Raw genomic sequence first — 27,475 nt, forward strand, 5'->3', positions numbered from 1 at the left:
CTTTGTAGGCACTAACAAATTAGTTCCAGAAGGCCTCCATACTTCTTTTAAACAACTAGTGACAGATTTGTTAGTAAGGCTAACATACAGAATATCAATACATTACACACAGATTTCTACCAGTAAGATACCTATAAAATTGTTCATAAATTACATAGAAATAATTTTTAAGTAAAAGTACAGACAAAAATTGTCAGCATGGCTCTGAGAGTGTGAGCTGTACAGATAAGGAAAAAAGTCCAAAACGATAGGAGAGTTTGAGTAGCATCGAATCGTTCATCTTGATTCGAATTGGATTCGACAACTTTTTCGTGATTCGCTTCGAAAGGTAATTGCTTGGCTCTTAATATCTTTACCTCGATCTCTAACTTAAACTTGAGTGTTAACTCAAGTTTAAGTTAGAGATTCTATTTCAATTCAAAACGAAAATCCTTGATTCGACACCCCTACATCAGAGTAAGGAAGTGTGGGGCAGTTCGTAATAAACATGAATGGAGGCACCTGAAGGAATTCCCCCCATTTAAAAGTGACAGAGAACCGTCTCTTACTGACAGGTAAATGATTTTGGGTAAGTCCACGGCAATATGCGTAACACCTTGGACATTATCACGCCACAATCTTGCAGCTTCAAAGACTGCTGTTTGCAGAAATTCATTTGTGGAAAGATATCAAAATCCCCTCCCATCTCTTTTCACCGTTGAGACAACTCCAGCAACCGGGAGTAAGTTACTTTCATGTACATACTTGCAAAGTTTGGAAGTTTTGCACTGACAAAAATGGAATGGCTCACTATCTGATCCATGAAGCGGAAGAAGGGCGATAACTCAATTTTCATCATTGTTCAGGAGAAACAAACAACGGTTTGCAGGGTAAACTTAACCCAATCAGATGAATGATGCAATTGCACTTTTGGCAAGAAAGCCCAAGAAATAACTGAAAATTTTCAAAAGTGTAGCATTCCTCTGTGATTGAAATCTTTACGTTGGAATAGACTACGGAACCATGTTTACTTAGTTCTCCCAAACCAGGCGGAATTTGGAGACAATTTAAGTGGAACTGAGGTCTGCGTAGAGTCTGGACCTCTTTTTCCCCAACTAGTGATGGGGAGCTAAGTTGAGTTGATTCATTTTACATAAGATTCACAAAGACACAAGTTGAGTCTTCTCCTGTTGCCGACCATAAAAGGGGTCCAGTGGAGTTTTATCAATTTTTCATGTGGATTTTCTCTTAAGCTACTAGGAATGAAGGAAAACAATTTGGTGTAGTGATGCAAACCATCCCGAGGCACGATTATAGTATAAAGACTCAATTTGGAGATTAGTTGAATTATTCCCTTCTTCCGCTTCCCGGATCATCTAGGCATTGAGTAAATGAAAGTGTCTTCCCTTGTCTCCAAAATACACCAAGTGTATTCTACTTTCAACAACTAGCTGGATATGGAATATTTCAAAGTACGTAGGTAGGGTTCCAGTTTTTCGATCCCAGTTTTACCGGTTTTACCCTAAAGCATGGAGCTCCCGGCGCTGTTCAAGTCGGAAAAGGACAGGAAAACAATGAGGCAAAATGAATGTCCATGCAAGGGCTTTATTTCACTAAATAACACAAAGTGACGAACTCGTCTTTAAGTAGACAAAAGGGCAAAATAAAAAAAAAAAAAAAAAATGAAAGAAATAAGTGATGTGTCCATGTACTCGCACATCTCCAACCGACAGACAAATGACAAATGTTCAAACCGAATGAAATGAGTCCTTAGAGATATTATGTGCAAATCAAGCGTGTCCACTACGATGATACATATTTAAGCAGCATGAATGGAACCATCACAACAATTCAAATTGCAAACGATAAGCCCGTAAGAAAGTTGACGCCCAGGTATTAACTCATGACGCCAGCAGTCAGCCACAGCGTCAGCCTGAAGTGGGAGGCCAACACCGCTAGGCGCTGTCCGCAGCCTTCTTGCCCCACTGCACGCCCACTCCGCGCCGGGCCCACTCCTCCTGGCACTGCGCCACCAGGGTCGCCAGCTCGGAGCCTTTGGCGGCGCGCCGCAGCGTCGGGCTGAGCTGCACGCGCTTCAGGGCGGCCAGGTCCTTGAGCAGGGCGAGGTGGCGGGGCTCCAGCTCGGGGTTCTCGTCCAGCACTCCCTCCTCGGCGAAGGGTTCTTGTCCAGGATCGGGGTGCAGCGCGTCCGCGCTCCAGCCGCAGCCCTCCAGCGTCAAGCACTTCAGCGAGCAGCACACCCCGGCCACGGCGGTCAGCACCTGCCACAGAAAGAGGCGTGTCACAGAGGGTCCGTCCAAAATGTTTTGAATGAAGTTTTAAACGAGGCATCACAGTTTTTGAGTTAAGGGGGCAGTCTCGACCCTGTACCCTTTTTTAGGTGGGTTTTTTCCCTCTCTTTTGATAGCGATTATTTTTACCTCTTACAGACAAACGGTAAAAACCAAATAAAAGAACGGAATTTTTACAACATTTTCAAAAAAAAAAAATGTTTTGGTTTGTCTTTAGTTGTAGGGGAGTTATAGGTAATGCAACAAAAGCCTGCAAAACATACAAAATTTCACTGCGCGACATTTTTCTCCAGAAGTTCTTAACTTTTTGGCGATCGGTTAGCGGCGTTTTGAAGATAAAAAAATGGTCTTTACTTTAACCTACAATCATCCCTATAGCCCAAGAAAAACGTGTTTTATCAACGTATCCAAATATGTCTACAAACTTCGGTATGGTTTTAATAATGGTTTTCCTTGGGCTATATGGATGATTGTAGGTTAAAGTAAAGACCATTTTTTTATCTTCAAAACGCCGCAAACCGATCGCCAAAAAGTTGAGAACTTCCGGAGAAAAATGTCGCGCAGTGAAATTTTGTATGTTTTGCAGGCTTTTGTTGCACTATTTTTAACTCCCTTTCAAATAAAGACAAAACAAAAAATTTTTTTTTGAAAGTATTGTAAAAATTCGAATTTTTACAACATTTTCAAAAAAAAATCTGTTCTTTCATTTGTTTTTTACCGTGTGTCTCTAAGAGGTATATTTAAAAAAATCAACGCCATCAAAAGAGGGGGGAAAACCCCCTTAAAAAAGGGTCCAGGGACGAGACTGCCCCCTTAAAACGCACACGAACGTTTCGTACAAAATTGTACGCGGTTTCGCACAAAACTGGGAATGTGCCGTTTTCATACAATAATTGTACGAAAAATTCGTGTGCACAAAAAACTGTGATTGTGCCCGCCCGCCCATTCATGGCAAGAAAAATACACCCATACAGAGCTATAACGAGTTGCGCGTAATTTTAATGCCTTCTAAAGGCACGTCATAATTGTAAGGCCCTGCCAAAAAAACTCAACTTATGTTTGAGCGCTAGTAGCACAAGCGCATAAAAATTCTACGCTCTTTCAGGCACAAGCACTCTTTTTGCGCCCTTTAAGGGCGTGAATCGTGTTAAGCCCTTATGACGAGGGTAAATGGTACAGGACTTATAAGCAAAATTTTGACGCCCTTCCAAAAGGCATAAACAATTCACGCCGTTTCATGGGCGTTTATCATTAACGCCCTTGAAGGGCATAACTTTTACGCCTTTGTTTCGCCAGTGAGCCCTAAAATGCGAAGTCTTTCTTTTAGGTCATTGTTTGCCAGTAATGTTCATTTGGTTTTAAAAAAAGGCATAAAAATTACGCCCCTTTTGGGGATAAATACTCTTCTACGCCCCTTTTGGGCATAAATCCATTTTTGCCCTTGGGAAGGGCGTAAATGGTATAGGAATTTCAAGCAAAATGTTGGTGCCCTTCCCAAAGGCATTAACGAAATATGCCCTTCAAGGCCGTAAATCGTTTACGCCCTTAAAGGGCATAATTTTAATGCCTTTGTTTCACCAGTGTTGATGCACTTGCCTGGTTCCAGCTGGCTTGCGCCTTCCGCACGAGTTTCTCGGGGGCCTTGGCGAACAGCGCGAGGGAGAACGGCGCCTTGCTGGGCACCTTGAACGTGAGCTGCTTGAGCCCCGCCCAGGTCGCCGGGGGCCCCGGCGATGACGGCCGCCGCCTTGACCACCGCGTCGCTCTTCGGGGGGGGGGTGTGGTGGAACACCACCGTGGCGCCCTGCAGCTTCGACATCTTCTCGGTCACGTGCAGCAGCTCCACCGCACCCCGATGGACCGCACGTTGTGCAAGCCCCCCAGCAGGTCCACGATCTCCAGCCCATGCGCGTTTTCTAGACAGCCCAAGAGCGCTTTAGCATACACTCCATGGGAAAGGAGAGAAGGGGAGGGGAAGAGACTCAAGCGAAGTGAAAGAGAAAAGAGAGGATAAAGGGGGAGAAAAAGAGGGGAGGGGGAGAGAGAGAGAAGAAAGAGAGAGAAGGCCAATGACATGTGCAATTTCCGGGGAATTCCTGGAAGAACAGGAACCGTTTCTACCGTGTGCACGCTAACGAAGCATGCTTAGCGCCGTATAGTACTCCAAGCTAAGCACACACTAAGATTCCAAACGCTATGAACCGTGGCATGTTTTGTGCAATGAATTAAGATATCGCACAATACGTGCAATGTCACAGCCACATTGCCTCTCACGTGCAACTGCCACGTGCACATTGCCCCTCACAGCCAGTGGCGTGCCCTCACCACCGTCCGCAGAAAAGTCCCCTCACCTGGACGCAGGCCATGTCCAGCACGGTCACGGCGTCCCCCTTGGCGGCCAGCAGGTCACGAGGAAGTCCTCCTGCTCCTCCTCGCGCTCGCCGCCCCCCGCGCTCTCGTACTCGAAGTCCTCGTAGTCGGGGCCGCCGTCGATGGCGGCGCGGAACTGCTGCTGGAACCAGTCCGTCGTCAGGTGCAGGTGGAGGCGCTTGAGGGCGGGCAGCGCGGCGGGCGCCTGCTTGGTCTTGGTGGACGGCAGGCCGTAGCGGTCATCGACGCTCAGCTCCCCGCGGTAGGTGTAGTAGTGCAGGGACAGCGGCATGTACGTCAGGCGTAGCTCCTCCAGGTGCGGCATGCTGGACACCACCTGCAGGGACACCGTTTCACTATAAGGTCCGCCACGAATCGTCATCACACTTTCGACGCCTCCTAACAGAATAATCTTAAGGGGAGGTTCTGGTGAAAATCTTGCCGTTTTCGAAATGGATGCCACTGTCATAATTTTTTCGGAACATAAAATTTTTCTTCGAGGAGACCAAAATTTGACTTTTGACGGCCAGGCTTTGAACCCAGTCGAAGAGTCTCTTTGAGAGTATTTTGGCTGTACCTAAAAAAAAATCATCTTGCGCACACTATTTTGACGTAAAAGGTTGACGTTGACATTTTTCACTTCTTCAATACATTTTCAGAAGATTCTGGAATGCATAGCTCAAAATTTCCGTCATATTATTAATTGAAAGCTTTTTTAAACTGAAAAGTCCCTAAATTTCGTCTATTTTGTACGTTTTTTATCAATAGTAGTGAAATGCTTGGTTAGAAAGCTTGCGAATAAAAATAAAATTTACCTTTTGAGTTGTGCATGCCGGCGTCTGTTAAAAATGAATGGAAGAAGTGAAAAATGTCAAGGCCAACCTTTTACGACAAAATAGTATACGCAAGAAGATTTAAAAAGTTCTAGCCGTAATGGGAGAATAAGGCTCTGAGACTGGGTTCAGGGCATAGAATGTGCCTCCCCAATGAAAAATTTAAATAATTACTTGGTAAGACACCAAATTTTTACCAAATTTTCACAGTGAGACCGATTTTGAAGAAAATAGCGTTTTCACCAGAACCTCCCCTTAATTGTCAGAGCAGATCCAAGAAAATCTTAACTGTCGGAGCGGACAGAATCCTTTTGGTGCGATCCCGCATTTCTGATAAAATTTTGCGAAAAAGATTTTAGTTCTGCTATTTTAGTAGATGCAATGATGGGAAAACCCTTGCTCAAAAATAATATAAGAACCCAATATAGAATTTCAAGTAATTCCTTCTCTCCGCTTCGTGGATCATTAGTTCGCAACGTTCCGCATGCAGAGTGTGAAAGGCCACGAAGTCGACCACCTGCGTCCAGACTGCGAGGACTCCAGATTCTCCGAGTTCCGAACTAATGGTTTTGTTAAGCCACCAGTGTGCAGGACCGAAAATGTCTATTCGACTACAAACGCCACCTAACAGCCGCTTGGAACGCACGGCCGCTCGAACTACGGCACCAGAGGCAACCTCACCTTCCAGATACAGTCCTTCTTCTTGCCGTTGTTGGGCTGCAGCAGCAGGCGGTTCGTCATGCTCAGCGTGCGCAGGCTCTCCTTGTAGCTGGCCAGCAGCTTCACCAGCAGAGGCGAGTACATCTTGCAGGTGGCCCACTGGGCGTCCTCCAGGTGAAGGGCCGCCACATCCTTCAAGTGGAAAACAGATTTGTTGAGTGTTAGACAGTGAACAGTGGACCAGCAACATGACGAAAGATCGAGGGGTCAATAATTCAGCGTTCTCGTGCACACAAGAGTACATGACACTGCGAGAAAAAACTACAGAAAATCCTGTGATTTTTTCACAGCGTCGCTCTGTACCCAAAACTACAGTGATCTCCGTCTTTTAAAAGACGGAGCTCACTGTTGTTTTTAGTTACATATCTCTGTTGTCCGAGCGGCCAATGCCACATCGGGACGGCATGGTCAAAGCCTCATAGGTCACCGTTGGGTCCCCGAGGACGTCGACGGGCACCTCACAAGGTCCCCGATAACGATGCGAGCATTTTAGACCTAGGTTCCGACCATTCGTTGAAAAGGTCTCATCAAGATCTACTCGAATCAAGAATAAAAAAAATTCTTGGGCAACCCCCCTTTTTAAAAAAGGGTCCAGGGACGAGACTGCCCCCTTAAAAACGCACACAAAACTTTTTCGTACAAAATTGTACGCGGTTTCGCACAAAACTGGGAATGTGCCGTTTTCATACAATAATTGTACGAAAAATTCGTGTGCACAAAAAACTGTGATTGTGCCCGCCCGCCCATTCATGGCAAGAAAAATACACCCATACAGAGCTATAACGAGTTGCGCGTAATTTTAATGCCTTCTAAAGGCACGTCATAATTGTAAGGCCCTGCCAAAAAAACTCAACTTATGTTTGAGCGCTAGTAGCACAAGCGCATAAAAATTCTACGCTCTTTCAGGCACAAGCACTCTTTTTGCGCCCTTTAAGGGCGTGAATCGTGTTAAGCCCTTATGACGAGGGTAAATGGTACAGGACTTATAAGCAAAATTTTGACGCCCTTCCAAAAGGCATAAACAATTCACGCCGTTTCATGGGCGTTTATCATTAACGCCCTTGAAGGGCATAACTTTTACGCCTTTGTTTCGCCAGTGAGCCCTAAAATGCGAAGTCTTTCTTTTAGGTCATTGTTTGCCAGTAATGTTCATTGGTTAAACAAAGGCATAAAAATTACGCCCTTTAGGGCATAAATACTCTTCTACGCCCTTTAGGGCATAAATCCATTTGTGCCCTTGGGAAGGGCGTAAATGGTATAGGAATTTCAAGCAAAATGTTGGTGCCCTTCCCAAAGGCATTAACGAAATATGCCCTTCAAGGCCGTAAATCGTTTACGCCCTTTAAAGGGCATAATTTTAATGCCTTTGTTTCACCAGTGTTGATGCACTTGCCTGGTTCCAGCTGGCTTGCGCCTTCCGCACGAGTTTCTCGGGGGCCTTGGCGAACAGCGCGAGGGAGAACGGCGCCTTGCTGGGCACCTTGAACGTGAGCTGCTTGAGCCCCGCCCAGGTCCCCGGGGGCCGCGGCGATGACGGCCGCCGCCTTGACCACCGCGTCGCTCTTCGGGGGGGGGGTGTGGTGGAACACCACCGTGGCGCCCTGCAGCTTCGACATCTTCTCGGTCACGTGCAGCAGCTCCACCGCACCCCGATGGACCGCACGTTGTGCAAGCCCCCCAGCAGGTCCACGATCTCCAGCCCATGCGCGTTTTCTAGACAGCCCAAGAGCGCTTTAGCATACACTCCATGGGAAAGGAGAGAAGGGGAGGGGAAGAGACTCAAGCGAAGTGAAAGAGAAAAGAGAGGATAAAGGGGGAGAAAAAGAGGGGAGGGGGAGAGAGAGAGAAGAAAGAGAGAGAACCAATGACATGTGCAATTTCCGGGGAATTCCTGGAAGAACAGGAACCGTTTCTACCGTGTGCACGCTAACGAAGCATGCTTAGCGCCGTATAGTACTCCAAGCTAAGCACACACTAAGATTCCAAACGCTATGAACCGTGGCATGTTTTGTGCAATGAATTAAGATATCGCACAATACGTGCAATGTCACAGCCACATTGCCTCTCACGTGCAACTGCCACGTGCACATTGCCCCTCACAGCCAGTGGCGTGCCCTCACCACCGTCCGCAGAAAAGTCCCCTCACCTGGACGCGGGCCCCTGTCCAGCACGGTCACGGCGTCCCCCTTGGCGGCCAGCAGGTCACGAGGAAGTCCTCCTGCTCCTCCTCGCGCTCGCCGCCCCCCGCGCTCTCGTACTCGAAGTCCTCGTAGTCGGGGCCGCCGTCGATGGCGGCGCGGAACTGCTGCTGGAACCAGTCCGTCGTCAGGTGCAGGTGGAGGCGCTTGAGGGCGGGCAGCGCGGCGGGCGCCTGCTTGGTCTTGGTGGACGGCAGGCCGTAGCGGTCATCGACGCTCAGCTCCCCGCGGTAGGTGTAGTAGTGCAGGGACAGCGGCATGTACGTCAGGCGTAGCTCCTCCAGGTGCGGCATGCTGGACACCACCTGCAGGGACACCGTTTCACTATAAGGTCCGCCACGAATCGTCATCACACTTTCGACGCCTCCTAACAGAATAATCTTAAGGGGAGGTTCTGGTGAAAATCTTGCCGTTTTCGAAATGGATGCCACTGTCATAATTTTTTCGGAACATAAAATTTTTCTTCGAGGAGACCAAAATTTGACTTTTGACGGCCAGGCTTTGAACCCAGTCGAAGAGTCTCTTTGAGAGTATTTTGGCTGTACCTAAAAAAAAATCATCTTGCGCACACTATTTTGACGTAAAAGGTTGACGTTGACATTTTTCACTTCTTCAATACATTTTCAGAAGATTCTGGAATGCATAGCTCAAAATTTCCGTCATATTATTAATTGAAAGCTTTTTAAGCTGAAAAGTCCCTAAATTTCGTCTATTTTGTACGTTTTTTATCAATAGTAGTGAAATGCTTGGTTAGAAAGCTTGCGAATAAAAATAAAATTTACCTTTTGAGTTGTGCATGCCGGCGTCTGTTAAAAATGAATGGAAGAAGTGAAAAATGTAAAGGGCCCAAACCCTTTTTTACGAAAAAATAGTATACGCAAGAAGATTTAAAAAGTTCTAGCCGTAATGGGAGAATAAGGCTCTGAGACTGGGTTCAGGGCATAGAATGTGCCTCCCCAATGAAAAATTTAAATAATTACTTGGTAAGACACCAAATTTTTACCAAATTTTCACAGTGAGACCGATTTTGAAGAAAATAGCGTTTTCACCAGAACCCCCCCTTTAAATTTGTCAGAGCAGATCCAAGAAAATTTTAACTGTCGGAGCGGACAGAATGCACTTCGGTGCGTATCTGCATTTCTGATAAAATTTTGATCGAAAAGAGATTTTAGTTCTGCTAGTTCAGTAGATGCAATGATGGAAACCATTGCTCAAAAATAATATAAGAACCCAATATAGAATTTCAAGTAATTCCTTCTCTCCGCTTCGTGGATCATTAGTTCGCAACGTTCCGCATGCAGAGTGTGAAAGGCCACGAAGTCGACCACCTGCGTCCAGACTGCGAGGACTCCAGATTCTCCGAGTTCCGAACTAATGGTTTTGTTAAGCCACCAGTGTGCAGGACCGAAAATGTCTATTCGACTACAAACGCCACCTAACAGCCGCTTGGAACGCACGGCCGCTCGAACTACGGCACCCAGAGGCAACCTCACCTTCCAGATACAGTCCTTCTTCTTGCCGTTGTTGGGCTGCAGCAGCAGGCGGTTCGTCATGCTCAGCGTGCGCAGGCTCTCCTTGTAGCTGGCCAGCAGCTTCACCAGCAGAGGCGAGTACATCTTGCAGGTGGCCCACTGGGCGTCCTCCAGGTGAAGGGCCGCCACATCCTTCAAGTGGAAAACAGATTTGTTGAGTGTTAGACAGTGAACAGTGGACCAGCAACATGACGAAAGATCGAGGGGTCAATAATTCAGCGTTCTCGTGCACACAAGAGTACATGACACTGCGAGAAAAAACTACAGAAAATCCTGTGATTTTTTCACAGCGTCGCTCTGTACCCAAAACTACAGTGATCTCCGTCTTTTAAAAGACGGAGCTCACTGTTGTTTTTAGTTACATATCTCTGTTGTCCGAGCGGCCAATGCCACATCGGGACGGCATGGTCAAAGCCTCATAGGTCACCGTTGGGTCCCCGAGGACGTCGACGGGCACCTCACAAGGTCCCCGATAACGATGCGAGCATTTTAGACCTAGGTTCCGACCATTCGTTGAAAAGGTCTCATCAAGATCTACTCGAATCAAGAATAAAAAAAATTTTTGGGTAAACCCCCCTTTTAAAAAGATCCTGATTGGTCAACTGGATCTTGAAAAAAGGGGGTTGACCAAGAAATATTTTTATTCTTGATTCGAGTAGATCTTGAAGAGGGGACATTCCACGTGAATCCAGCGACGGTTTGGAATCGAGGTCCTCGGATTTCGACCTAAGTGGTATCAATCGATTCGGTATCGGCCCCTGACTCACCATGTAAATTTTTTTGAAAAAATTTTGAACGGTTTAGTTTTTGCACCAGTTTTATGGTTTTAAAAGTTTAAAAATAGTAAAAACAAATTTTTTTTTCAAATTTTTTTTTAGGTGTTCTTTAGGGTTTAGGAATGAGGGAAAAGCATTAAAAGTTGTTTAAAAACCATCTGGGAGGTTTTAAGATAGTGAAAATGGTGAATTTTTGGGGAAAATTTGAAAACAAATTTCAACCGTTCTGAAAAAACGTCATCATGGGTTTTGGCCAAACTTTTTTTTTTTTTCCTCTACTATTGGTGCATACTCCCCTTTAAAAGGGTTTGGATGGCCCCCCCCAAATTTTTTTTTCTAGAGCCTATAACATGTCTAATTGCGGCATAAACGTTTTGAAAAAAACTGAAAAATTTAGACCACTTTTGTCAGACTTGGGGGTCTGAATTCATTTTTCAGACTTGGTTTTAGACTGCTTGTCTGAAAAATTTTGCCTTTCGGTATGAAAAATGCAACCTGACCATCTTAAAAATTGAATTCAGATCAGCGCAGTCTGAAAATTTTGACAGTTAAGTCTGAAAATTCAGACCAACCCAAGATTTCGTTTGTCCGCTAGATGGCGCACGTGGTTTTGAGACATACCTCCTTCTATTTTAAAGGCGTCTGATGGAAAAAAGACTAATTAAAAAGTTTAAAATTGACAAAACTTAATCGGCCATATGAGAACTATTCTCTGCTGCAAGATTTATCTCCGTACTATAGGTGGGAGTTGAACAATTCACATTTTAATTTACCTCTCGCGGGTGGCTCCGTGTCGCCATTTCCTTGGGTGCCGCAGGCCGGCCCCTCGAAAGTCAGGGAAAGTCGCAAGGATCTTCTTCCCAAACACAATTTTTAATCGATGACGTTTCCCCTTTGGAGGACTTCATACGCTTGAGATGGTTCCAATGTTTAATTCACATGGCACGGACCTTAATATTTGCTATCTCCATACAGGTCTGAATGTTCAGACCACCAAATCTTAAATGTAAGACTCGCCAGTTCTTAACTTTCAGACCATCTAAATGGTCTGAATTTTCAGACCTCAAGTCTGTTAATAACTTCTGACCAATTTTGTCTGAATTTTCAGACTTTTTTTTTAACAGTGATATCCCTTTAATTGACTGTTTTTTTGTCGTTTCTCTCATGCGCTTACTTGGTCGACCATGCAGATCACTCAAAGTAAGGATATCAGGGCCCAACAGAACTTCTGATAACTAGCTCTTCTATATGCAGACTTCTAGGGACCGATGCAATCACTATCAAAGTTACTTTACACAAATTTACTTTATTTTGAGCACATTTTCACTCATAGATCTCGACTAACCTGAGACATGGACTTTTGAAGTGGACAAAAGTTTAGTGACAACTCACTATTTAAGGATGGCAAGATTCAGAAATTCTTAATGGAAAGAGTAATCAAGTTGAAACATGTGCTGTACTACAAGAAGTCCCCTTCGAAACTCCGTGTCTCAGGTTAGTCGAGATCTATGAGTGAAAATGTGCTCAAAAAAAAATAAATTTGTGTAAAGTAACCATGATAATGATTGCTGGGTCCCTAAAAGTCTGCATATAGAAGAGCTGGCTATCAGAAGTTGTGTTGGGCCCTGATATCCTTATTTGAGTGATCTGCAAAGGTCGACCAAGTAAGCGCATGAGAGAAAAGACAAAAAAACAGTCAATTAAAGGGATAAATATGCCGCAATAGACATGTTATAGGCTCCAGAAGAAAAAATTGTGGCGGGCCATCCAAACCCTCTAAGGAGTATGCACCAATAGTAAAAGGAAAAAAAAAAAGAGTTAGGCCAAAATCCATGATGACGTATTTTCAGAACGGTGAATTTTTTCAAATTTTTACCAAAATTCACCATTTTTACTACTCTTAAAACCTCCCAGATGGTTCTTTTAAAAAACTTTTAAAAGCTTTTCCCCCCATTCCTAAACCCTAAAGAACACCTAAAAAAAAAATTTTTAAAAAAAAATTTTGTTTTTAACTATTTTTAAAAAATTTTAAAACCATAAAAATGGTGCAAAACCCAAAACCCTCAAATTTTTTTCAAAAAAATTTACATGGTGAGTCAGGGGCCGATACCGAATCGATTGATACCCTTAGGTCGAAATCCGAGGACCTCGATTCCAACCCCTCGTTGGTTCACGTGGGGAAAGTCCCAGAGACCTTTTCAACGAATGGTCGGAACCTAGGTCTAAAATGCTCGCATCGTCATCGGGGACCCTGTGAGGTGCCCATCCACGTCCTCGGTACGGGGACCCAACGGTGACCTATGAGGCTTTGACCATGCCGTCCAGATGTGGCATTGGCCGCTAGGCCCAAAAAGAGAGATTTAACACAAAAAACAACAGTGAGCTCCGTCTTTTAAAAAACGGAGATCACTGTGGTTTGGGTACAGAGCGACGCTGTGAAAAAATTAACAGGATTCTCTGTAGTTTTTTCTCGCAGTTGAGTACCGGTGATACACTGAACAAAACTTATTAGTTTCAAAATTATCAACGTCTATAGAGAAAAATTTGGCGTTTTCGACAATACGAAACGTCAAATCGGCCAAGTAGGAAGCGAATGACGCTATTTTAAAAATGTGAGTACACTGAACAAAAAAAATTGAACACATGAGAAAAATTGTGATTTCCCCCTCACCAAAGGTTATCAAAACCAGATCGCGTTTGGGCCTTCTAGATTTTTACAATAGCACGTTGCACGGGTTGCGATAAGTCACATCGCAGCTGCCTCACGCGTGAAGCTATCACTGCAGTGCTGACTGCATGAAAACTTAAAAAAGATCGAATTGATAAACTGATTTGGCGGTACGGGCTCGCGATCCATGGTCTTGTACCCCCCATCCATGTTCGGAACTTTACCCTCATCAAAGTTTCATACCTTGGTGCCGTTGCCCAGGGCCTTGAGCACAGCCTCGATGTGCTTGTCCTTCTTCACGTCGCAGAAAAAGTCGTCTTCCTTGCGGGTCCGCATGAGGGGGTCAGCGACAGCCGGGGGGATGCGCGTCGCCGCCGCCACCGCCGCGGCGAACTCCTCGTCTCGGAAGCGCACGTACTTGACGCGGGCCGTCCCCGGCTGCGCCTGAAAATTAGGTTTCATTACTTAAGTGAAACAAGATAAATTTAAACAGAGAAGTTGGAAAGTTCATGCGTTAGAACTGAGCATTTTTTTTTTCAGAACACGCTAAAAACACTAGCAAAACCAAAGTGTTAATGGATGCTGTACTCAAGCATTCAGTAACGCAAGCCTTACTCAAGCATTTAGTAACGCAAGGGGCATTCCACGTCAAACCATCATGGTCCAAAACGCACTTGCTCAGATCCGGCTCCCAATGTTTTCTATCATAGGCAATCGTAGGCCTCAACTCGTGTAATGCTTACCATCACCTCGAAATGGTTCCAGAGAGTTAAGACAGACACTAGGACAACATTTTAATGCAGGGGGCAAAAATGGGTGTCAAATAGTCAATTTTTGACGATCCACTAAGATAACTTAAAGAGTTTTTTGACAATATCTCTCATGTTTAAGGATTGCCGTCCCCAATATTTTGCTGGCAGTTAGAGTACCCCCTAGGGCCCTTTGATACCAATATTGTCAAAAAGTAAGATGGCGTATTTTGGGAAATCAAAAAACCGTTGTTTATAGTCAAAAACGCCCTTTTAGGCAAAGACTGAGGGCCCCAACCTTGTTTCTCACTTTATTATGTTGCCATTTACTGTTTTCAACCCATTTGAGCGCCTAAAAACACAATTTTTGAAAAACTAAAAAAAAAAGTTTTGAAATTTTTTTGAAATTTTAAAAGATCGCCACGGCCAAAGTTCTGCATATTTTTTCAAAAAAATTTACATGAGTGGTCCTTGAGCGGTAGGCTATGATAGAAAACGTTGGGAGCCGGATCTGAGCAAGTGCGTTTTGGACCATGATGGTTTGACGTGGAATGCCCCGCAAGCCTATGTTACGCTTGTAAAGTAGAATACACACACTCAAGGTGAGGTTCTACTAAAATTATTGCACTTTTGAAATTGAGCCCCAGGTAAAAATTTAATGCACAAAGGTAGTACTACAAAGGTAACTGGCTTTCACTAAGTTAAGAGCCCAGTAACTTTCTCCAAATCCAACTTTTTTCAGAAATATCTCTGAAAGTTCTCCTGCGCCAAGCATTTTGAAGAAAACTACTCACATGCAACAAACTATCATTTCACGGAGACATTGAACACAACAAATTAATATTGGCATTGTTTTTCAGAAAATAGTGACTAAAATATTAGGATTCAATTATATTGAAATTTTGGAAAAATGCTGTCATAAAATCACAGCTTACAATTATGTTGTGGTCCCAGGGTCTTAACAATACAACGGTTCAGAAAATGAACCAAAGACGTGAAAAATGCCCACACTAACAGTTTACGGTGAAATGTTTGAGTAGGTGACATTTAAAATTGGCGACTGTGGTTAGAGTAGAATTCCTCTTGGACTGGATTTTGGGCTAGGCATTGCTCTCCAAACTTCATGTTTTACAGTTTACAATAAAATAATCCAAAATTATAATGAACTTTCATTGTGAATCTCAGTTTCAAGAAAGTAAGATTTTCAGAAGTAACTGCCAGGGACAGTTTGGTTACTTGACAACGCTTTACCTTGTAACGGAACCGAACAACCAACTGGGTTTGGGACTGACTGGGTGGACTGCGTCAAGGAACTAGCAAGTGCCTCTAAGTATAATTGTTGTCCACACTAAGATTTCAAATTTTTAACAAGTCATTGCATTGAGACCAACATCAACGAAATAAGAACTCCTCACCAGACATAAAATAATCTCGTTGTCCACAGGAGTCATGGGAAGATACAACCACGAGGTACCGTAAACCGGGGTAACTTGAGACAATATTTCACGTTTTTTGGACCGTGTGTTCACAACACTTTTCTCACCAACCCGAATCCCAACTATGTTTAATTTCACATGATTACATTCGGTTTGGACCCCATGAACTTTTTGGGGGTCACCTATAATGAGAGTAATGGGTCTCAAAAGTTGTCTCAAGTTACCCCGTCATTTGGGGTAACTTGAGACACACCTAGTTTTTACGTTGAATTTTTTCAGAAGTGGGGTTTTTGCCAGTCCTTACTGATTTTCTTAGTCATTTAACTTATTTTCAATGAAAAGTACTACTTGTGGAATATATTAGAAGATTTTTAAACCTCATGTTAAGATTATTTCATCAAAGTTACATTTCCTAATTTGAGGGATAACGGCACTTCAGAAGCGCAACGATTCTCCCACTTCACATCCAACTCTGTCAACTCAGTACAGCGATTTTCTCATTTCACATTCAACCGTGACACCTGACAACCCTGACATTTTTCTTTATTTCTACGTACACAAGTCCATTCCTGCAAAGGTATATAGTCTTGGTCAATTTTTAAAATTTACTCAAAATCCTTAAATATTTTTACAGTTGTTTTTCTTCAAAAAATTGACGGTTCTTGGGCTAGAAGTTGTCCGATTTCAATGACATTTAGCTCGTTGGAAAGGGTTTTAAATTTAAATTTCCCCCTCTTTTGAGACTTCAAGATTTTTTCTGTCGTATCTGGTCCGTGGGGAGTTGAGGGAAAAAACCCCCCAACTTAAAGCTGTATGTAAACTTGGGACCCTCTACACTGTCTAAAAAGTGATTCCCGATCAAATGCGGCTTGGTTTTGATCTTAGAACGGAGAGGTCCGTTACTCTAAACCCCCCTGTAGCCCAAAGGGGGTGCCAGTGTCAAGTTCCGCCACTCAAATTCCATCAAATTCAATGAAATTTTGGGGTCTCAAGTTTCCCCCCACAGTAACGATTTTCTAAAAAAGTCATATTAAGGGGGGGTTCTGGGGAAAAACTTGCTATTTTTCCCAAAAGGATCCTACAGTCATAATTTGTTCGGAAAATAAAATTTTTTATTGAGGAGACTAAAATTTGACTTTTGAAGGCACATGCCACGCTGTAAACCCAGTCGAAAAGTCTTTTTTAGCCTATTTTGGCTGTATCTTAAAAAATCTCCCTTTCGCATACTATTTTTCGTTTAAAAAGGGTTTACCTTGACATTTTTTACTTCTTCGACTCATTTTCAAAAGATTCGGCATGCAGAGCTCAAAACTTCCATATATTATTAGTTATTAGCTTTTAAAGCTGAAAAGTCCCTAAAATTTTTTCTATTTTGTAAATTTTTTATCAATTATGGTGAAATGCTTGGTTAGAACGCTTGCGAATAAAAAAGCAATTGACATTTTTAGATGTGCATGCCGGCATTTTAAAAAAAAGAGTCGGAAAAAATTAAAAAAGTCTAAGCCAAACCCTTTTTCGACAAATAGTATGCGCAAGAAGATTTTTTAAAATTATAGCCTAAAGGGAGAAAAAGGCTCTGGGACTGGGGTTTAGGGCATAGAATGTGCCTACCCCAAAGAAAATTTTTTAAAAAATACTTAATAAGACATCAAATTTTTAACAAATTTTCACAGTGGGGCCTATTTGGAGAAGATAGCATTTTCACCAGAACCTCCCCTTTAAAGGGGGGGCCCTGGTGAAAAATCGCCAAAAAATTTCCCAAAAAAAAAGGGATTTTCAAAGTTCATAGATAAAAAAGTGTATAGAAGGTTTCAGATTCAACAGGTTGAACACCTTTAAACTAAGTGGGTAGTTTCTTTATCATTTTGGGAAAGGGAAAAAACATTGAGATCAGTTGTCGTTGGCTTCTACGCTCAACTTCACAGCTTTGCTCAGTCGACAAAAAATTTTTTCGTAGAAAGACTTCCTGCGTTCCTGGGTTTACACCTACATGAGTCGTCTTGCATGGACTCTATTCATTGGGTGGGCTTGTCGACAATTTTTTGTGACGGAATCTTGAAATCAGCCCTACTTTTTTTTAAAAACACCTAAAAGTTTGAAAAAAGGGAAAAAAATCACTTTTTTTTTTAAAGTTAAATTTGAAAACTCATATCTCAGGACAGAAGTTGAATTTGAAAATTCCGTCACTAAAATCTCTTCTATACATCTTTAGGATAACCTAAAAAAATTTTCAAGACTTTCCGTCCCAATGAAAGACGCAGGAAGATTTTTCCCCAACGCTCCAAAAAACACTAAAAAGCCACTTTTCTCAGAGACCGTTCAACATTTTGGATTGAATTTTGTTTTGGGAACTCACCATAATGAACCTAATAACTAAGCAAAGATTCAACTTGCTGGGATTATTTTGAAGCCTACTTGAAAGTTTCACCAGGGTCCCCCCTTAACCGATGAATGATGGGTTTCCCTCAAAACCAATGCTACATTTAGAATGTCGAAATAATAGGGTTGAAAGATACTACAGTCATTTGGGTCTCAACAAGACGTGTTTCGAGTACCAAGGGAGACTTGTAACACTTCTCTAAAATTGTCTAAATTTACTAAAATTGAAAAATCGTTATAGAACTGACCAGCTTGGTCCTAACCCGCCGTTCAAACGCTTAATCGTCTTTCCAAACTAGTATGAAAAAAAGTGCTGGGGCAGTTTTGACCTCCGAATGTGCCGAGCCAGGTGGCAGCTCCAAAAAGGTGGAAAAGCAGAAGTGTCTCAAGTTACCCTTGCTGTCTCAAGTTACCCCGGTTTACGGTACAACATACTAAATGTTACAATAGAGATGGATTACGACACACTATAGTTTTTAAAGCAGATGATTTTTGCCAACAACTTAATACCTGATTTAGACCAAAATAGAGAGAGATGTGCAGTTTTTGTACGAAAATTGTATGCTATCTTTTCATTGACACAAATAACAGTGACGTCTAGTGCGTAAATTGAACATAACATTTAGACAGGCACGTCTTACGCATTGAATGTCGTACAATATGTCCCAGTCATTCCACAAAACTTTATTCTAGAGCAAAAACACTCAAAAATTTGTACAGAAAGGTCATCTGCAGAAAAATGGAACATCGTACAAAAACAGTCAATGTGTACGGACACTTTGGAAACCTTACAAACTACTTTAGGCCTTTCAAAGAAAACCGTCTTTAAAAAGCAAAGTAAATTGAGCATACATAAGGTAAGAAAGAAAATACTTCACAATTTGCGAACTATTTCTTCATACGGAAAAGTAAATTTAATTGTGCTTTGTATGCACTCTAAGCACTTTACTAACTCTTTGTTCATTTTGTCAGTACTTACGCAAGTAATTGGTGCAACCTTAATACGTACTTTTTCTTTTTAAAACAACCACTTAAGAAATATTAAATAATGTACTGACAACTTGGTTTTGTACATAATTCGGCAAAGGGTATTTAGACCTTCTGACTTAGGAATTACCAAGTATTATTGATGCTTTTACGTTACGTTCAGTTAAATTACCAAGAATTATTGATGCTTTAGCGTATTTAATGAGAAAAAAAAGTTAGGAACGTGCTGAGTGTGAGCTCAAAGTACTTCGCAAGGTTTTAAGCGTATTTATAGAAAGGTCAGTAAACAAGGTTGAAGCAGGCGCATGGACTCACCTGCTCTGCCTCGTCTTCGCTGCTGCTGCTCTCCACGGCGTTCCACACGTACACCATCTCGTTCATCTCGTGGTCCGTGTCCGAATCGTCCTCGTCGGAGTCCTCGTCGGAGGAGCGGTCGAGCCGCGCCTCGCCAAACTTCAGGTCGCTGACGCCGCCCATCTTGGCGGCCATGCCGGACAGGGCGCGGCGCGCGAAGCCGTCCAGGTCGTCTCCGGGACTCTCCTCGCCACTGTCGGAGTCGTGGCTGTCACTGCGCAGCAAATTGAAATTGCAACACACACTAGTCAACTATGGACCTCTTTGCCGTTCGCACGGTGGCTAAACGCTTATCCCACACAGAAAAAAGTCTGCAAGGCATCGCTTCGAACTAACAAATCGAAGGCATTGTGAAATTCACGACACATTGCTTTGTATCATACAGCAAAGAACTTCGTGATGCGAAGCATTACTTCACGGTACGAAGCAATTTTGCAATGCATTCTGCTTTTTCTTTCAAGCTACAAAGCAAATGACTCCGTAGGCATTCCAGTGTAGGTGCGACCTGCTGGGCGACACACGATGTCTTTTTTGGAACGCGAAATGTTGAGAACAATTTTGTACTAGACATCATAGATTTTACTGCTCACTAACTTTTCGTACATTTTTGGTACGAAAAACTGTACAAGGTCGCCTATTTTTGCCACATTGCGTACAAATTTGTACGAAAAGTTGCGTGTGCAGAAAAAACTGGGATGTCCTGTACAAAATTTGTACAAAACCATTTAGAGTGCGGGACACGTTTCGAAAAGTAACACGAAGCCGACAATAGGCCTATTTCCAGGAAATTTACAATCAGCTCGCTTACTGTCCTCGATTATTGGTAGAGAGTCGCCTACAATCCCACCAATGCGTCGCACACTTGAAGCACCTTCTTTTATGCATCTAAGGGCTTTCACTGTTGCTTGAAGGTGTCAACGGCTAAAGGCCAAAAGGGACCGAAATGGACAGGAGCCAAAGAAAGTCTAGGGAAGTGCATGAGTTGTGTCCTGAGGAAATAAGGAACCTGCGAATTATTCATGATAAAATGATGCTGGAGTCCTGGTGATGTCAAGGTCTGTAGCTTAAGTGGAACATTCAGAGCTGAATGCAGCTAATGCAAAAGGTTTTTAGATCGCATTGTTGCAATCGCCAACCTTACACAACAACTCAACGCTGAAGCTAAAGCATTGCCTTCCTAGTTTACACGGTTCCAGAGTACGGCACAATACTTGCAACCACACTGTTGTGCCCATTGTGAACGCACACCTGGATTCGTTATGCTCACGTGCTTGCTTCAGCGTCAGGTAGGGTCGTGAAGCCAAGGGCTCCAGGTAAGTTTTTGCAAGCTTGCTATCACGATTGAGCAGGAAATTTGTTAAAACGGAATAAGTCTGTAGAAGGATGTCAAATACTTCAAAAGGTTGAACACATCTGTAAAGTACACTACCAGCCTGAAATATTTGACACGGAACATCATCAAGCTCGACTAAAGCATGTTACAACACGCGTTAGAGAATACTTGCCACAAAGTTCGGGAGCCCCACTGCCTATTGCTTTGCGAGCCTGCTTAGCGTTGAGTAACGTTCTAGCCAGGTTGCTCCAGGAAGTTCCTGCAAGCACAAAGATTAAGCTGAGAGTAAAGCAACTAGTCTTCAGATACTGGACATGCTCAAAATATTTAAGGTTTAAAATGACTAAAGTGAAACTAGCATGTCACGTAGAAATATTGCCGAAAGTTCACTGTGACAAACATTTTCAACCGCCTTTAGATGAATTTATTCTTCCATGTTGTGAGGTTAGCGCCAACTGGCTTTATTTTGAGTTATCGCGGTTGACGTAACAGTGGCCCAGATTATTTACGACAAAAGATAAGCTCAGCATAAGCTACCCTGTCTTCAGATTCTGACTATTGCATCAATATTTGGAAAAGTAATAGTGGTCACAGATTAGAAAATATCTGTCCAGAAGAGACTGTACAAACTATTTTCCCAGGCCTATTATTATTTTTCTTTCCATTTGTGAGGTTTATGGCCATATTGGTCTTTTATTTTGGTTATTCCGGATAACAATGGCAGATATTTAAAAAAGAGGCAACACCATCTTTTTCCTGTTCAAGAATAGGTATAATTGCCAGAATCTGAAGACTGGGTAGCCAATCCTATGTCATGAGGAGAACTTGAGAGACACAACTTCACGTAAAAAGTTTACGTAAAACTCCATAACAGAAACTAATACAAGTTGAGCCCATAACTTTTAGTGAATGAGTTTCTGCAACAGAAAGCAACTTTCACCGGCCTATAAATTGGGATAACAGACACAAATATTTAAGGGGGGACATCACTCCAAAATGATCAAAAATTGCAATTTTTTTTTATTTGTTAATATTGTGGATCATTCTTTTCTGCGTCGAATGGCGAAAACCGCATTCCGAAATTCAAAAACTGCAGTTTTAGGAGGTTGTGGCCGCAGACATGCATAGGGGAAAAGCCAGTTTCCCAACTTTGATCGCTTTTTCTCGGAACATGAAATTGCAAACGGTTGCAGGCCTCGAGGGCGCAGTTTTTTGAGCTACAGCGGGGAGATTTAGCATGGAAGCTCCTACGACATGCCGCTATGGTGGGTAGCAAAATAATTTGCATTGGTCAATTTTTATTATTTTTTAACGTTCAAAATTGAACAATTTTGACCCAAAAAAATTGAACAATATTTTTTGGCATGAAACAAATACAACTTAAAATAATTTTTTAAATGTGATGAGGTACCCACCATAGCCAGACATCTCAGGAAGGCTGTCACCAAATTACGTTGTTACTAGGTCAAACCGTTTGGCGTCCAGCGCTGCAACCGTGCGAAATTGGTCTAGCCTAACACTCAAAAATCGTTTTCAACGAAAGCGCTGTACTGCCATGGCGGATTGACTTAGTGTGTTTTAATGCTTTATCTGTCAAATATGAACAATTTTTCTTTTCCGTTTGGTTTTTGTGGCGTTTTTGACAAAAGCACTGTTTTTGGAGTGATGCCCCCCCTTAAGAAAGGTCAGCCCCTTTGTTCACTATGAAGCGTGCACAAAATCTGTTACAAATAACACGCCTAGTTCATTCTCTAAACCCCCCAAAACAGTTTCATTTCCTGGCTTCTTAAGGAGAGAATAGTTACGGATTCGGCCATTTCAATATACCTGGAGTCCTCGTCGTCGTCATCACTATCATCGTCGTCTCCACCGAAACCGAGCCGCTGCGCGGTCTTCTTCTTGTCGCGCTTCTCCAGCGCCTTCGCAAGCGTGCCGTAGAACTTCATGAAGTCGCCCATCACGCCGGGGTTCGTCACCAGCTTGCCCAGGAACGTGTCGCCCATGTTGCCCCCCGACGACGAGGCGCCTCTCCCCCTGGCAGCGGCGCGGCGGCCTCCGCGCGCCCTGCTGGACGACGCCCTCGCGGACGGCGCGCCGCGACTGGAGCCCCGGGACGGACCGGCCTTGCCCTCCACGGCGGGATGCTTCTTGGGCGGCATGGCGATCTGGAACAGAATAACATGAAATGCTTCCATCCGGCTAATCATGTGTACACCGCACTGTTAAAAAAAAGCCGTGCATTTCAAAGAAAAAGGTACGGCTAGACCGTACCTCACGGTGTACAGAACAACTGAACCCAAAAACCGTGGCAGGGTTCCCACCAGATTTCCTTTTTCGTTTTCCCTGACTTTTCCCTGATATCCAGTGCAAAAATTACCTATTTACCCTGACATTATTTTCAAAATATATGTGCAGTTCCAGAGTCAATTGCATGCAGCTTCCACACGTGCGGCGTTCAAAATCCATACCTTGACGAACTTTTCAAATTTTCCCTGACCAAAATCGAATTTCCCTAACTTACCCTGACTTCCAGTGCCCATTTTATTTCCCCTGACTTTTCCATGACTTCCCTGATTTCCCTGACCGGTGTGAACCCTGTGTGGTTCCCAAAGAGCCCATGTTTAAAAAAACCGTACACCGTACCCGAAAGCCGTACTGGCTGAGGTACGGTGGTACCAGGCAAATTATGTACCAGACTGTGTGTGCCTTTTCCCTTTTCCCGCCTTTTCCTACGGTGCGATAGGCACTCGTACCAGGAACGTGATTCATCGTTAAAATGAAATGAATGTGACAGGATGTCACGATCCTTTGAGCATTGTGTCTGTGTCACGTTGGTTTGGACGTGAATCAGCCATAAATTAGCTTAGTCAACGAACGTGGCACAATGCTCAAAGGAGCGTGACAGTTTGTCACATTCGTTTCAACGTGATGTCACGTTCCTGGAATAGAGTAGTTGAGCTAACGCCGGACAAGAAGAGAAGAAAGGAAGAAAAATGCTTCAAGAACATGGCCGCCAGGGCTTTGTCGGCTGCTAGGCCAAATCGGACCTCCGGCGGCCATATTCTTGAAGCATTTCTTCCTTTCTTCTTTTTGTCCGGCGTTAGCTCAACAACTCTATGAGAGTGGGTATCGCGGAGAAGACCCACACCGGAAGTAAAATTGTGCTAAGGGAAACTTGAGCAGTAGGGTGGCTGTCGGGGGTTGCTTGTCAGTGACTTCTGAATCCCAAGACTTCACTTCCGGTTCACGAAAGAGACTACACCAGCGTCGAAGATCCCTCACTCGGAAAAATCTACGTAGCATCAGCTTTGTAGCTGCATAGTAAATGAAGCCTCGTAGGAATGCCTCACAGTACGAAGGATTTTTAAAAAGCATTACCGAGGAGATTTTGAAAAGCCTTTTGAATTTCTTCGCAATACAAAGCGATACTTCGCCGACGTTTTCGCTGTGCGCGATAAACAAATGCACCAAAAACTGGGTCACTCCAGCCAATGAGACGCAGTCTTTCCGTAAGTGTGGGCGCTACTAGTGGTGAAAAGGCAGCTTCACATCGGGCCCAAGCGACAGGACTTCCGGTCCACGTATTTCTCCGAGGGATTGAAGAGCAGCGCGAGCCCAAATTTATCCCCAGTCCACTATTCACTGAAAGATATTCATAAAGACAGAATACTTTCATCACCGTGCGGTAATACCGGCAGAGAGAAAAACCCACTGTAAGCCCTACTGAAGCGGAAGACAAAAATCAAAGGATACCGTGAAGTGCGATAAGAAAAACTTTCACTCGTGGCAGGCAAGCTAGCTACACTGTAATAACATCTACGAAGAATCGCCTCATGACACGAAGGCAATGTGAAATCTGCGAACGCACTAAATGTCAAGGGAAATTTTTGGTCCCATGAATGGTGCAATTTCTAGCACATCCGACGCTGGTACTATGATTTTCAAAAGATCGGGCCCCGGGCCCGGGCCGGGGTCGGCGATACCCCGCGCCCCGGCGGTGCTGAAGACGCGCGGACAGGGAGGGGAAAACGGTCGGTCGCCGGGGCCCCCTTGTTTCCAAACTATAATGCGAGTGCACAATAGCTTTATGAGTGAATGAAACCTCGACCCGACCCTGGTCTGGGGGCCGCAGAGCCCGAGCAGCTCTGCTCACCCGCCGGGGGGTGCGATTTTCACAAGTTCATTTTTGTGTAAAAAAAACTAATTTTGACAACGCTACCAGAAAGCATCTCGAGATAGCTGATTATTTATTAAAAGGTTTCATGAACTTTTCTTTCTTTATGAAAATAATCCTAGAAAATTTATTTTTATATGCATAGATCGGGAATTTAGTTTCCCAAAACATTGGTCAACATTTCAAACATGTCAAGCAACGCCCTGGAAATTTTCATTCCAAAACAGCTGAGTCACCACCTGGCTATTGTTTCGAGGGCCCCTTTCACTCCGAGCTGCACCGCTGCGAGGTGCTGACACGCAGATTTATTGCCCCTCGACCCAAACAAAATTTTTCGAACAACCCCAATTTTTTGGGTTTTTAATGAGGGAAATGGGTTCCTTGCAAAGTTGCGGGCCGTCATATGTTTAAAATTTTTTTCTACGCCAATTTTAACCGAAATTTTTTGGCCAAAACCCGGGTTTCCTCCAGCCCGCTCCGGGTTCCCGGGGCCCCCGGGGGCCCAGGCCCGGCCTTTTGCACTTGGTCACGCTGGCCCCCCCCCCTCCCTCTCTCGGCACGTGCAGTTTTTTAGTTTGAAACAGCGCAGCCCTGCGTCGATCCATCTGCCGAGGAGCCCGTCCGTCTTCGGCAGTCGTCTGGGCGCGGGGTAGCGCCGGGCCCGGTCGGCCGGGCTCGATTCTTTTGCAACTCATAGTACTACGACTTTGAGTACGCCAGGCGGGGCAAATTGTCTCATGAAGGTAAAATTTGAGTAGTCGTCAGACAAAAAATGTCGCCAGGCGAGCACAATATTATATCACGGTCCGATGAGCTTAAAATTGCATCATTCATGGAGCATGACGATTAGTGTGAAGAAACGCTTCGTAATATGAGGCGAAATCCTTCGTAGTATGAAGTAATTTTGAAGTAGCGCGTACGCTATTTTCAGTATCGCAACTATTTCAGTGACACATCGCGACTCACCCTCACAAAATACAGGTGTGCGCTCACACAAGATCAAGTGAGATGTGCTACCATCAGGGATTTTCATGGGTGAACGCTAAAATAAACGTACACGCGTGAAAAACGGTACCTGGTTTTCCAGGAAGCCTATGGTAAAGACATAGGCGATTTCCAGCGAGTTCCTGGGAAAACCAGGAACCGTTTCCACCGTGTAGGTGGGCCATTGCCACGATTCAGAATCACTACTCACCGAACTAGCCGGAGCCAAAAGTGTAGTCAGTAAGTACTGTTCCAAATAACCTCTCAGCAGGACCGGGGAAACGCGGGACTGGTGCGGGCGGACGGACTTCCGAGGCAGAGGCGACAAATGAAACGCTGGCGTGAAGGGCCTCGTTTGCCTGCCTAGCCCATACAGAGATACTGATACTTGAACCGGAAGATAAGAACGGACGACACACAGAAATCATAAGAAGCACCACTTCGGCGGCATTATAAAATCTGCGATGAATGCTAAGAATTACGGGGCAAAATCCTTCGAGATACGAAGCATTGTTTCATGTAACACGAAAATTTCGGCAGTGGCTCTGCGGAGGTGGTAGAACGTCGACACAGACCCTCACATTTGTTCTACTGAACTTCGTGATCACTTCCGTTCCAAGTTACAATCGACGTACATTAGGGCATATTGGCGAATCCCTTGACCGGAAGTTACAGAACCAACGGCGAAACCGCTTCCCCGCGTGCACAGACGTACCCCCAGCAGTCTGACTTAACGCCTGCGCACTCGCAGAGGTGGCTGATCTGTGACTTCCGGTTCAGGGATTCGTGAAAATATTAATTTGCGGTCTCGGAGAAGATTAAGACCGGAAACCGCGCGATGCCCTCTTGTTTCAACCGATTACCTCACGACTTCCCGTCAGTTCCTTCTCCGACAACTCGGTGACTTTCGTAACATGTAAAGTTTGTAAAGTGATTGCGCTTTTACGAATGACGTACTAAGAAGTTGTAGGATTGTCCGAAACTTGAGACCAAAAGTAACAAAGCTGAATTGTTAGAACCTTCCGCTGAGAGTTGAATTCACTTCCATTCGATAGGCTTCATTTCGGTCCGCTTCGCCCTTCAGATCAACGACTTGACTCAGGATAACAGTAAAATTTTCCAAAATTGCCTGTCAGTCTGAGCACGCTGGTCGAGAGTGCACGCCACTTACCTACGACGCTGTCGTCCGAGCTCACGGCCACAGCGTACCGCTGACACAGGCGCTCACACACGGACTGCGTATCAGGGCAGTAAAGTGACGCTGCGACGCCAGCAAGATGGATGATGCGGGACCGACTGCCGGACCGGACGGACGGGACGACTGCACCGGACTGAAGCCACAAGGTGTGGTGGTGCGTGGCGTGCCTTGCAGGCTTGCCAGTGTGCCAGGGTTGCCGATGCAAGGCCGACTGAGCTAGTCCGCTACCAGAGCGCGCTGCGATCGCCACTGGGCGCCACCGCAGCGCTGACGTCGCCACGCTGGGGTCGCCGCCGTGGAAGCTGCCCCTCTGCCGACCCGGGGAGGGGAGCAGGGAAAAGTCCCTAATCCGGCGGCCGAGCGGCGAGCACCGCACACTGCCTCTGTTTCCGGGAACGCGCACCACCGCTGCGCAGCTCAGCACACCCATCGCTCCTGCAGACACCCCAGGCATCTCCTTCCTGGGAAGGGATTTCTCTGAAATGGGGTCCGT

General features: G+C 44.5%; 1 protein-coding gene across 1 annotated transcript; it reads right to left on the minus strand.

Annotated features, from left to right (window-relative positions):
* Positions 1-1,934: 1,934 nt before the first annotated feature.
* LOC117647717 lies at positions 1,935-27,335 on the minus strand. The gene is made up of 10 exons (XM_034389615.1): positions 26,956-27,335; positions 22,454-22,791; positions 19,255-19,507; positions 13,632-13,832; positions 9,906-10,076; positions 8,421-8,717; positions 6,176-6,346; positions 4,673-4,998; positions 3,888-4,056; positions 1,935-2,261 (listed from the first exon to the last, which is right to left on the minus strand). Exons 2-10 carry the CDS (start codon positions 22,783-22,785, stop codon positions 1,935-1,937), a joined length of 2,247 nt encoding a protein of 748 aa, XP_034245506.1. The 5' UTR covers positions 22,786-22,791; positions 26,956-27,335.
* Between the last annotated feature and the right edge of the window lie 140 nt (positions 27,336-27,475).

This window comes from Thrips palmi, unplaced genomic scaffold (genome assembly GCF_012932325.1).
Source record: "Thrips palmi isolate BJ-2018 unplaced genomic scaffold, TpBJ-2018v1 HiC_scaffold_2, whole genome shotgun sequence".
NCBI lineage: Eukaryota > Metazoa > Arthropoda > Insecta > Thysanoptera > Thripidae > Thrips > Thrips palmi.

Coding starts and splice junctions, on each gene's coding strand:
- LOC117647717 (XM_034389615.1), bottom strand. CDS start 22,785: ATGCCGCCCAAGAAGCATCCCGCCGTGGAGGGCAAGGCCGGTCCGTCC. Junction 4,057..4,672: donor TGGCCGCCAAGGGGGACGCC/GTGACCGTGCTG, acceptor CCCCCCCCGAAG/AGCGACGCGGTGGTCAAGGC. Junction 2,262..3,887: donor CGCAAGCCAGCTGGAACCAG/GCAAGTGCATCA, acceptor TTTCTGTGGCAG/GTGCTGACCGCCGTGGCCGG.